We start from the raw sequence: 13,718 nt of genomic DNA on the forward strand, positions 1-13,718 counted from the left end.
CAGAACGAAATTACAACAGATTGTCTATGGAGCAGTGTAATGCACATAATCATGCATAACTCGCAAACGCAAAATCAACTGAAATTTTGGGAATATACTTTTTTCGTGGATAGCTACTGAAAAATGTCTTAAAAAGAGGATGCTAGGATCATGAAACTAACTCCTTTAATAAGAATAAGTTTGCAAAATGTATTCATTTCGAAATCTGATTGATACAATAGTGTAGACAATGCACGATCTGAGGTTACTTTTCCAAACCCAGGCTACTTTTTGTACATTACAATGCATACAACCTGTAGTATGGCCCTCTATAACAAAACATGTACTGCACAGAATAAAGCGTAGTATCAACAAGTCCGTCAATAGCCTCAGATTGACCATGTTATGCAATAGTGGGAGATGATGCAAGTAGCATGATACTTAAGGCCAACCACATATTTTTGGTTCTTATATGATGGTTGGTGTCGAGAGTGGAGTCTTTGTACTAAAACTAATTACTTCTTTCTTTTTCTTTTCTAGGAATTACATGTATGAACAAACTAGAGGAAATAGTGAAGCTAGTTGGCTCTGCCCTCGTCCAAAAAGAAGGCAAATGGGTTGTACAGAAATATATCGAGCGCCCTCTGTTGATTTACGATACCAAATTTGACATTCGTCAGTGGTTCCTTGTCACTGATTGGAATCCATTAACAGTGTGGTTCTATAAATCTTCCTATTCTGCGTTTCTGTGGTCAGATATTTTCCTTAGACAAGTTTGATTCGTAAGTATAAAAATCTTAACCCCATGAGAACTACCTGCCGATTGGCCAAAAAGAAGCTTTCATTATGAATTGGACCAATCAGCAATATTGTTAGAATTATTTCACCACACCAAAAAAATTGGGATGAATTAAGCTCCATTCTGATTGGTGATTAAAGTGAAGATATCATGTAATTGACCAATCAGTGGCAATGTTTGATCGGCAGGTAGTGCTCAGGGGGTTAATATCGAGGGGTTAGTGCAAGAAGGGCCTCCCTCACCATACATGCAATAGCTGCCCTGTAGTTATTGGACAAATTCTGCATTCTATAATTGTACACAATCTAGAAATATAACACATGGCAGCTATTACATGTAGGGCCTTCTTATCCTAAACTCTGTATGTGACCTGATCTGATTCACTCGGACCAAAGTCGGAATTGTTGAAAAATGAGTTGCAACCATTTCTAACTTGCACAGTACCTACACTTACTGATGTTGAATCCCAAGGTCTCTTGAATACTTGAATGCAAAGTTATGAACCTTTTATATGTCCATTTTCGTATGTTTTTTATTGTTTTTTTCTTATGTTTTTGCCTATATCTCCATGTCATTATTGCTGACTTGAGCCTGATTGGATCAGATCTGGTCACATATGTGACATGATCAAGGGGAATGAGTCACATGTAGACCCTGGTGGAAAATGAGTTTTACATACATTTCTAAAGAGGATGTTTAGAGTTTCCAGAAATTGAAAACCCCATGTTGATACGACTTTCTTTGCGAAGTTACATCAATTTATCAATCACTGAAATATTAAACAAAAGAATTTTAACACAGTCTTTGCCAATATCTCAAAATCAATATTAGCGACATCCGACTCATTTCCCTTTGATCGTGTCACATATAACAATCATTTTAGCCCAATATCTAAGATGAAGCTAGTAATGCAATGCAGATGCAATAATGCTGACCCACTGAGAGATGATAATATGCAACAGAACCTCTGTTGTCATAAATTAAAAGTCCTGCAAAAGATTGATGAAGCCTTTAACACATGTATCTAGTTTTATTACAAAGTTGACTCTTGTTTAAGAAATTATTGTGCAACAAGTTCTATATAAACACACACCATGTCACACGTAGTACCTGTTATTAGGCAAAAAAAAAAAGGTTTGTCTCATGTCCTCCGAATGATTACAAATCCAATGCGGTATGCGTTTTTTAATTTTATCAATAAATCAGGTATTCAGGGGGGTTACCCCTTTGAAAACTCACCGGTTTTAGCCCATTATGTTTTGCCAATGGCAATTTGTCTTCATTTTTTGAAAATAAAATAAAAATTGTGAAATAAAATTTTATTTTTGAACGTTTTCATCACCAAAAATCCAATGCGCATGGGGAGACGTGAGACAAACCCCTTTTTTTTGTGTTACGTGGTTTAAAATTATACCTTCCTTTGTCGTACAGAGCCATACATCTCTCGAACCAATCCATCCAGAAATATTACAGTAACTGTCCCACAAGATCACGCATGCTTCCTGACGACAACATGTGGACCAATGCAGACTTTGAGGAATACCTCCAGAAGAGAGGTTGTGGCAATGTGTGGCAAGATGTGGTCTATCCTGGCATGAAGAATGCTGTCATAGCGGCTATGGAAAGCTGTCAAGATGTCTTGGAACCAAGAAAGGTTAGTAAGGGTTCTTCCTTTAAGGAGGAACTTCAGAATAGTGGTTACCATGCCAAATGTATTCCCCACTCCTTGAAACCTAACCCTAACCCCTACCTGATCCTAACCCTATAAGCCTTAATTCCAATCTCACAGCAGTTGCTCTAAAGTCTTGGCATTCCTTGGTTAACAGAGGGAGATTTGTATTTTTTTCTGTTTTTAGGAAAATACAAACTTTGTTTCAGAATTTTATTTGTCTCAGCAGCTGCATGTGTGTATTGTTGTTACGATTTGGACTCCTGTGATTGAACTGCTGACCTTACCTAGTATCAAAGATGGTTGTTCTGGGATCCTTCAGTGTGCCACTGAAATATGGAAGGTTTAACTTTGAATTTTCAAATGAAGAAAATAGATCATTTTCTTTCATCAGTGCTAGAGATCTGAACCAACTTGCTGCTCCTAAAATAGCCCTGTCTTATTTCAAACTGTCCTTTCAAACTTCCAAGCTATATGTATTGGACTATTCCATTTAAAATCCACATTACCCCTGTGGAAGATTTTGAAAATTTTCTCCACAGAGGGAGTATGAATTTCAAATGGAACTAACACATTAGCAGCTCCATTTGAATTTCATACACTCTCCCTCTGTGGAAGATTCAGGTTGAATCTTCTCTTAGATAGTGTATGAAATTCAAAAGGAGCTGCCTAGGAACTTCAGAATAGTGGTTACCATGCCAAATGTATTCCCCACTCCTTGAAACCTAACCCTAACCCCTACCTGATCCTAACCCTATAAGCCTTAATTCCAATCTCACAGCAGTTGCTCTAAAGTCTTGGCATTCCTTGGTTAACAGAGGAGATTTGTATTTTTTCTGTTTTAGGAAAATACAAACTTTGTTTCAGAATTTTATTTGTCTCAGCAGCTGCATGTGTGTATTGTTGTTACGATTTGGACTCCTGTGATTGAACTGCTGACCTTACCTAGTATCAAAGATGGTTGTTCTGGGATCCTTCAGTGTGCCACTGAAATATGGAAGGTTTAACTTTGAATTTTCAAATGAAGAAAATAGATCATTTTCTTTCATCAGTGCTAGAGATCTGAACCAACTTGCTGCTCCTAAAATAGCCCTGTCTTATTTCAAACTGTCCTTTCAAACTTCCAAGCTATATGTATTGGACTATTCCATTTAAAATCCACATTACCCCTGTGGAAGATTTTGAAAATTTTCTCCACAGAGGAGTATGAATTTCAAATGGAACTAACACATTAGCAGCTCCATTTGAATTTCATACACTCTCCCTCTGTGGAAGATTCAGGTTGAATCTTCTCTTAGATAGTGTATGAAATTCAAAAGGAGCTGCCTAGTGTGCTCATTCCATTTGAAATTCATACTCCCTCTGTGGCAGATATTTCCAAAATCTTCCACAGGAGTATTGTGGATTTTATATGGAATAGCCCATTTCATAATAAAATAAATTAGAGACGTTCGCAGTACATTTTATTAGATGACACATAACAATAGTGTCAAAAATTTTTTTTTCATTATAATTCACATTTTTGCCTCTTTCAGGGCTGTTTTGAGCTGTATGGTGCCGATTTCATGTTGACAGAAGACTTCCACCCATGGCTAATAGAAATCAATTCCAGTCCAGCAATGGGCGCCACTTCTGACGTAACAGAAAAGATGTGCTATGATGTCATAGAGGACACCATGAAAGTAGTTTTAGATAGGAAATACGATAAAAATTGTGACACAGGCGACTTTGAGTTGGCCTTTAAGCAGGTAAGAGAGAGCTTTTTGTTTTTATCTGAAAAAGAACAAGATGAAATTTCATGCATCAAATTTCCGAATGTCCAAAAGATTTTGTATATTTTGGTGGTTTATATAGCCTGATACGATGATGAAGTTCATTTTGTTTAAGTAAAAAATTGGTGTAGATCTCGGTGGTGTAGAGAATCATTAAAAAATCATTTGTAGCCATACACCTTTGCAGGGTCCAATTGATGGGTAAAATTTCAAAACAGATACATTTTAGCAACAAATAGCATGTTTTGGGAGGATTATAATCAAATTGCACACTTTAACAGCAAAAGTTGTAAATGTTTGAAAATCAACAAAAATAAACTATAAACTAGGGGATTTCCATACATTTCATAACACCCCCCCCCTAAATAGTTTTAGTTGATTAAAATAACATATGTGTGATCTGCTGACAAAACCAGGAACAAGTCACATTTTTGACATTTCATGAGTTGAATAAAAATGTAAGCACTAGACAATAATCTTTAAAATGATACCAAAATTATATAAATAGCATCAATACTTTTCAAGATATAGATAATTTTGTTAGATAATTAGTTTCCTGCCTTAGGGCTCATATTGAAATACCCTACCACGTTTTCACACAGAAAGAAGGCAGGATTCCCCTCGCTAAGCGCGCACCTCAGGAAAGCTCGGTCATCAAACGGATGGATTATATGCATAAGTGATACACCCTGCCCAGGATTTTAACAAAAGAAGGCTAGCACAGGAAAGCTGCAAGATGGCGCACACCTTCCTGTGTAAGGGAATTTCAATATGAGCCCTTACACGGGATTGAATAGGGAATATCATAGTTCAACTGTTATTTATTGTTTAAATAAACCTCTGTTGAATAACTAAGTACTTTCAAGGATTTGAAAATCCACTTAGTTCCACAGTCAAATACCATGAAATTAAGAATTCCAAAATTTGATTTTTTTTTATGGGAATGTCATCTTTAAAAGCCTATAACTAAAATATCTGACTGTATCTTGTTCCAGGTTTTGTTGTAGCTGGTCACATATCTGAATAAAATGAGAATAAATTTAAAAAAATCTGTGCACATACCTTACAATGGATTGTTATAATTTGTTTCTTTCAGATTAGCGTAGCCCAGCCTCAGTATGTAGGCCAAGCATTGTCAGTAGAAGGTGCCGCAGTACGCAGACCTCTCAACCGTATGAAGAGCTCACCAAATCTTGTCAACGCACCAAAACTATCCCCTAGAAAGTGTAGTGAACCAACACGCAGTAGAACAACTGTATCCAAGACGGAGAAAGCTCTTGCTATGTCAGATGACCCAACCCTTGCAAGAGCTACCAACCTGGAAGAAATGAAGAAGAAACTTGCAGGTACAGAAACTGGGAAGGCGGGTGGGGTGAAACACAAAAAGAAAAGGAAGGGGCATGGGAAACGTTTTCGATTGCCAAAGCTTAGCCAAGATGGGGAACGGGTCCGACAGGAACTAATACCCAAACCAATTAATGTTGAGTCGTCCGATCAATATTTGGATAAAACGGGGGATGGGGATGAGAAAAAGACTAAGAAACAGAACAGGAATGCGGTAGTGAAAAATGCGCTACCGCAAACTAAGACCCTTAAAGCCTCACGATACTTCAGTAAATCTCAGACGCATCTGCAGCAACCACCTCCGGTTTATGCAGAGATCCCAACCATAGGGTCGTATCATATAGGGATAAGTATGGGGGTACCGGGGGTACCTAGTAACCCCTCATTCCAGAGCAAACACAAACTACAGCAACAGCATCTATCTCAGTCACAGCCAGAGATGGGATTTGGTAGCAATTCAAATGCCAAATATAAACCAGTGAAAAACCCTAAGTTAAAGTTACATCATCAGCACAGAAAACAAGATAATTGTTTATATGTGTATGGTCCTAATGGGATATCGGTGTACTCTAGTGCATGATGGGCTCTCTTGTGATTTGCCCAGCATGTATTATTGTAATAGCACATCATGTATGATGTAGCTATATCAGACATACAGACTTAATTCTCAATATCACATCCTGCGCATTTCCATGGGGTCACCTGTATTATAATAGACTTATTCCACCTTTTTCGTAATTGACCACTTCGCTGTCATTGACATCGTTTTGCTCTGCTAACTCCAATTAGGCCGGAGTTAGCGGAGCAGAAAACTAAAAGTGATGCCAAAGATGTAAATTACATACCCCCAATTACTGCAAAGTTAATTTGCCAAGTAACTAAGGACTATCTAGCTGAGACTTGGTACATCTTTGGCCTTACTTTCATTTTTCCACTTTGCTAAATCCGGCCTAATTGAAGTTAGCAGAGCCAAATGCCGCCAACGGCCTAATTGAAGTTAGCAGAGCCAAACACCGCCAACAGCAACAAAGTGGTCAATTACAAAAAAGGTGGATTCTTTATGATTGTTATCAATTACTGCTGCATAGTTTTTCAAGGCTCCCTGGAAAAGTCCATGATGTAATATAGGAAAAATGGTCTGTTATTTGAAATATCATGAATGAGGCTTACATCTAAGAAGGCTTCCTGATTATTTAATAGGTCTAATCTAAAATTGGTCCCAATATGAGGCTACTTGTATGAGCTTCATAATGTAAAATTTTTAGTGTTAGCATTTACAATGCAATCATATTGACGGTCCTTAAGTTGTTAGAAAAGTAATAATGAACATGTTCTTCCATAAACTTACTAGGCAGTGAATATACTCTTAGGGATGAAATCAAAACTTGACCTGTGGTCAACCACCGGGTCCATCCGGTTTCCATTGTTTAGAACAATAGCAACCAGAAGGAACCTCCCGGAAACAGCGGTCGACCACCGGTCCAGTTTTGATTTCGGCCCGTAATAAATACGCATACATTGTCTGGATTATAGAATTATCTGAAATTTTAAAAAGACTTTTTTTTGCCTTTAAGTTCAAATTTATTTTATACACCACTATAAAATACCATGAAATTTTCAACATAGTTCATTACTGCTTTCTTTTAACAACTTCTGGTCATTAAAGAAGTTATACGCAATATATATTTTGTATTTTTATTATTTGTATATATTTTAATTGCATTTTTACTAAATTTTGTGAAATATTTTATTCTTTGAAATTAATTATATATAATATAAAATGATGATCAACACTTGCCGCATATGTACATAGATTGGCTTCAAATTATTTAATATAAACTTTTTATGTACATAGATTGCTTTCAAATTATTTAATATAAACTTTTTTGTGTTTATAAATACTCTATCAACATTTTTTGCATTGTTTTATATGTTATGATAATAAAGTTGTTTTGTAAGGGAATTAAATATCATGACCTGAAAGATTTCAGTTTGCAGTTGAAAGGAATATTCTTGGCAATTATTTAAAGAAAAGTTCAACATTGTGTAAAAGTTTTAGAAGGACTCTCTGGATGGCAGATACCTTCATGCACTCGATATGTAACATAGAGTTTGATGTAGTTTGATCTCTTCAACTAATATAGATTTGTTGACTTTTTTTTCCAAATCATTTCTGATTTGATCAATCTATAATTGATCACTGCTTTGCTTCATATTTGAAGCTTCAATGAATGCAGTGCAGGTAATTATCATCTGTATGTCTTCTGGTGTAATTATGCCACTTAGATAGGGTCTTTTGTTTTCTTATTATCAAAATCTATCAAGTTACTGAGCCCACTGAAACCGTCTTGATCCAAGAGCTTCTACCCCGGTGCAAAAGGTAGTTCTCTGATCAATGCATTTCTCTAGAGGCCACAGGAACAAGATCTTTCTAGATTTGATTAAAAGGGAAAGAAAGACCTAATCTATCAGGGCTAGGTATTGTTGTCATGGTAACCAAGGTATTGGCCTTGTTGGATGTGAAATTAACTGCCTGGATATGGCAATAAACATAAATGAAGTGGTTTAAAACATTTCCATTGAGAAGTTGAAATCAGTTCAAAACTTTTTCTCAGACTCTTGTAACTTCCTACGAATGTAAAATTTTGAGTCTGTTTATATCTTTCCATTATATAATGTTTTATTGTATGACCATAGCCAAGAAAGTCTCATGTTTACATGGTCCATGAATAATTTCCATAAAAACTGAATTTAGTGCCAAGGTTTTGGTATCTTTTCAGGCAGTTGGTTTCACATCCGTAACTAAAACTTTCTTTTGTGAGTAAACTTTCATGCTTTCTCTTTGTACTGATAAATACTGTGTCTACTGACAAATAGCTTATGTTTCAGTCACAACAAAGGAAAAGTGGAATAATCTACTGAATGGAACACATCTTTCCCCAGACTATTTCCCCCACCAATGAACATCCGGTTCTTCCTTGAACTAGTGATATAGTTGACATTTTACTCTATGGTCTAGAGAAGATACATGTATATCTACCAGATAACACTGTACTGCAAAAGAAGGGATCGGGGTGATAGGAAGAACAGAGTGCCCACCGCAATAAAATATTTGTTGGTAAATTCTGGACAGAAAGAACAAAACTAAGTCTTTTGGGGGCATTTTTTTCCACTGCATGCGCATGGAACACAAATTTCTACGACCATGCTTTTTCCCCTCGGAACGGCCATTTTGTCCAAAGTTTCATAATCTATAAGCTCCTTTGTTCAAGTGCTTCCCCAGCGAATCACCTAACATTGCAGTTACATAATTAATTACTCAACACATGGCACTTGCATACATGTTTATATCAAGCATTCTGTACTCATCAATTCCTGTATCTCACCGTGTTGTTTAAAGTTAAGCACAGTCTTACTAGCTAGGAATGTCTGGAATGTATGTAATTCACTGTGTAGTTCACAGCACCATGCACTTACACATTGCAAATGGTGGGTTTGAAACAAGGACATAGCCATAATAACATCATCATAACCATATAAAGGGTGCGAGCAATAAATCCTCCCTTAGATACCCTCCTCAAGAAGAAAAGAAAAACTATAGTCAGTCAATTAGGATTTTGGGTCATTGGATGAAAATTTTGATATAAAATTGGATCGATTGAGCCCATATTTATTGGTCTCGCTATGAGTTTTAAAACATTGGACGAGACATAGTCATTTCCAATATTTTAAAACTCATAGCGAGACCAATAAATATTGGGCGTAAAGCATCCAATCTTATCATTATTATGTGTTGGAACCAATATTTTGACACACTTGAAGTAAATGAAGTGGTTTAAAACATTTCCATTGAGAAGTTGAAATCAGTTCAAAACTTTTTCTCAGACTCTTGTAACTTCCTACGAATGTAAAATTTTGAGTCTGTTTATATCTTTCCATTATATAATGTTTTATTGTATGACCATAGCCAAGAAAGTCTCATGTTTACATGGTCCATGAATAATTTCCATAAAAACTGAATTTAGTGCCAAGGTTTTGGTATCTTTTCAGGCAGTTGGTTTCACATCCGTAACTAAAACTTTCTTTTGTGAGTAAACTTTCATGCTTTCTCTTTGTACTGATAAATACTGTGTCTACTGACAAATAGCTTATGTTTCAGTCACAACAAAGGAAAAGTGGAATAATCTACTGAATGGAACACATCTTTCCCCAGACTATTTCCCCCACCAATGAACATCCGGTTCTTCCTTGAACTAGTGATATAGTTGACATTTTACTCTATGGTCTAGAGAAGATACATGTATATCTACCAGATAACACTGTACTGCAAAAGAAGGGATCGGGGTGATAGGAAGAACAGAGTGCCCACCGCAATAAAATATTTGTTGGTAAATTCTGGACAGAAAGAACAAAACTAAGTCTTTTGGGGGCATTTTTTCCCACTGCATGCGCATGGAACACAAATTTCTACGACCATGCTTTTTCCCCTCGGAACGGCCATTTTGTCCAAAGTTTCATAATCTATAAGCTCCTTTGTTCAAGTGCTTCCCCAGCGAATCACCTAACATTGCAGTTACATAATTAATTACTCAACACATGGCACTTGCATACATGTTTATATCAAGCATTCTGTACTCATCAATTCCTGTATCTCACCGTGTTGTTTAAAGTTAAGCACAGTCTTACTAGCTAGGAATGTCTGGAATGTATGTAATTCACTGTGTAGTTCACAGCACCATGCACTTACACATTGCAAATGGTGGGTTTGAAACAAGGACATAGCCATAATAACATCATCATAACCATATAAAGGGTGCGAGCAATAAATCCTCCCTTAGATACCCTCCTCAAGAAGAAAAGAAAAACTATAGTCAGTCAATTAGGATTTTGGGTCATTGGATGAAAATTTTGATATAAAATTGATCGATTGAGCCCATATTTATTAGTCTCGCTATGAGTTTTAAAACATTGGACGAGACATAGTCATTTCCAATATTTTAAAACTCATAGCGAGACCAATAAATATTGGGCGTAAAGCATCCAATCTTATCATTATTATGTGTTGGAACCAATATTTTGACACACTTGGATTCATCAAAACAAAATTTTGATAAAACTTGGCTTCAACTGTTTGAAGACTTTTATTTATGTAGATTGTCAAAAATTTCCAAATAGGCTTGATCTATTACTAGATTTAAGTTTGGTAACTTCAAAATTTATGTCTGGATGTTGAAGTTTCTCACATAAACAAACTTCTGTTGAATTCACAACTTAAATCAATCATCCTGCCGCAAGAACATATATAATTATATATATCCTTCCCCGTTACAACTAAATGACACATACTTTGCCTTGTTAACAGTTGATTACTAACACTTGGGTAACACTTGTGTACTAACCTTTCTGTTGTTGTGTTCCATTTGTATAGCAGCTTCAAATACTAACACTATACATACTAACAAATCTACCTTGATAAGGCTGTCATGAGTTAACATCAAAGCGTCATTTTATTCAGTACAAAAAATATGATTCATCACATTTTTGTCAAATATATTCAATGCATAGAATCAACAAATTTTGCACAAAATTGATGCAAAAAAAGTGGAAATTTATGTATTTTTTACATCAGAGCAGACCGATTCAAAATATCTGCCTCCAAATAGTAATACAGTACATACGGCTATTTGCCTTCCACGAGTCGGTGACATCAACATGTGCAGGTCATCATTATTGTTTGGCATGCATATGATCTACACACCGCCTGTCTGTACACCAGTATGGTTCTTTACACCAGTGCTTTCATTCAACGTACACAATTTCATGCTGTACAACCACTGAATTTTGCATTGACGTCACCGACTCGGTTATTCCCTTTAAACATATATCGTGTATCATATGGACTATGCCTTGTATTACTGCATTTTTCTTTGAAGACATTCTGTTTCAAAAAACAAAAGTAAAAGGCAGTATCTGATATGTAATTAATGTACAGATAAAGCATTTTCACTTGGGACATCATAAATGAAAAATGAAATGGCATATATATAGTGTATAATATCTGACAGCCTTATTGACAAAGCATTGCACATCTTTTCTATCTGTCTCTTCTCAGTGTTCTTCTCATCTCGTTCTTCTGCTCATCCTCCTCACAAATCATTTTCATCTGCCTTTCAATCAACAGAGTCGCCTCCACAACCGTCGAATTCAGGAACAATTACGCCTGATTCACAAGGAGATAGCCAGCCTCACCAAAGTAGTACGTTTTTTTAAACAAATATGTTTTTGTAGTACAAATAATGTGCAATAGATTGGGAGGAAATTTAAAATCACTAGGGACAATATTGTTTGTATTATGCTGCACATGGAATGAGAGTCCTGTATGAGGCTTATGTGGATTTTTTTAGTGTTTTTAGACCAGTGTAATTTTGTCCTTTTTCAAACGCATCTTGTTTAAAGTCTGTTTGCATGATTATAACTAAAGTTTTATGAAGGAAACAATTTCATGCGTCGGATATAGACTTTTAGAGCACAACAGTCTATTTTTGAAAGTAGTATTGGGTTGAACTTCACTGGCATTAATTAGAAAAAATAAAAATACAAGCAGCAAGTTAAAGATAAGTACATTGTAGTTAAATTAGGGAAGATTTCAAATCACAAAATTTTACTACTTGATTACAATCTTTTGAAGGAAGCAACATAGGTCTTTATATTTAAAAATAAGTTCATTGTTGATCATTCTCTGCATAGTTAATAATTCATTTCATAGATTCTATTATTTTATTTATTAAATTTTTATTTTTTTAAATTTTTGCCTCAAGTAAATGTGATAAATTACATATTAAAAATTTACAACTTTCACCTGTAAATGCATGATATAAAAGCACCATTTCCAAATAATTCTGCATCTAACCACGCACTCACTTCCCTGCTTTCACACTTACAGCATCGAGCACCACGCTTGTAGATGTAGCCTGGGGACGCACCTGCGGCCGATGCGGCAATGGAGCCGGGGTCAAACTCGCCCCCGATCAAGCCGACGCCAAGTGCCGGTGTCGCAAGGATAACCTGATTGTCCCAGCTCCTTTTATACAACCTCCTGGTAAACCTCTTATACCAAGTTTTAAAGTGCAAGAACCGATTCCTCGCAGCGGAACGTTTATAAGTAATCGCAAAGGAGAGTTAGTGACTCTTAACGGTCGCGACCCGATACAAGGCATGCACAAGATTGGACGAGCAGGATTCATGCAGGGCAAAGTAAAACCGAATTTGAATAGAAATCGAAGGAAAAATCCGATTATATTTGAAACTGTGGATTCCAAAATACTGCCAGAACCGTTTAAGCATGCTGTGTCCAATAGTCTTGGGAGATGACATGAAAGTAGTAGTAGTATAGTAGTAGAGTACTGTAGTGTAAGTATAAGGCACAACTGCCTGTGTATAATATTGCCCAGCACTTAAGACGGAGAAGTTCAATGCTGCTAGCCGTTGGGCATCAAAGTAGATGAAATAATTTGTAATAAATATGGTACTACTACTTTCATTAGCAGTAGCATGTATGTATAGGATAAAAAAATTGTATGTAGATTGTGTGCTATGAGTTGTTAAAAAGAAAAAAAAATCCATAAAGAGCGTGCTTGTAATTTAAGTTGTATTATCAACAATATAATGTCTATCATTACAACGAGGAAGATTTTTTTCGTTAAATTTTTTATTTTATTTACAATGTGCAAATCATGGGTATGTAAGCAATAGTTGCATGTTGATAACTTCAAGGAGCATGTTTGTTTATATATATTTTGTAAAAACTGTATATTTTGCATTTTTTATTTATTACAAAAATGATTGTTGTTATGTATCTGTATTACATTTTGTATTAAGCTCCAAGCCTGTATAATGTAATGTTATAAAGGTTAGCAAGTTCAATTAAATTCAAAAGGAAAAGGTCAAGTTCCCTAGCACACAAGTTAACTTCAAGTTAGCATAATTTAGAATAGAGGTTATCCGTGTTCTATAAGTTGCATATCCTCTCAGCGACTGCTATACCTTGTTTAGGACTTTCAAAAGAAGTACCAGCCCTCGAATTAACCCACGGCACCCATGGCATTTTGCCGTGGGTGCCCATCCCCACTGTCGTAATGCCCTCAAAATATGTCCT

General features: G+C 36.0%; 1 protein-coding gene across 1 annotated transcript in view; it reads left to right on the forward strand.

Moving 5' to 3' along the window:
• The window catches only part of LOC140148340 (tubulin tyrosine ligase 3-like), a 37,179-nt gene extending 24,214 nt beyond the window's left edge, over positions 1-12,965 (forward strand). The window contains 7 exon segments of the mRNA XM_072170255.1: positions 520-716; positions 718-761; positions 2,210-2,432; positions 3,983-4,195; positions 5,316-5,565; positions 11,745-11,819; positions 12,507-12,965. Of these exon segments, the coding sequence (XP_072026356.1) occupies positions 520-716; positions 718-761; positions 2,210-2,432; positions 3,983-4,195; positions 5,316-5,565; positions 11,745-11,819; positions 12,507-12,934 (1,430 nt within the window). The 3' untranslated portion in view covers positions 12,935-12,965.
• The last annotated feature ends 753 nt before the right edge of the window (positions 12,966-13,718 follow it).

This window comes from Amphiura filiformis, chromosome 3 (genome assembly GCF_039555335.1).
Source record: "Amphiura filiformis chromosome 3, Afil_fr2py, whole genome shotgun sequence".
NCBI lineage: Eukaryota > Metazoa > Echinodermata > Ophiuroidea > Amphilepidida > Amphiuridae > Amphiura > Amphiura filiformis.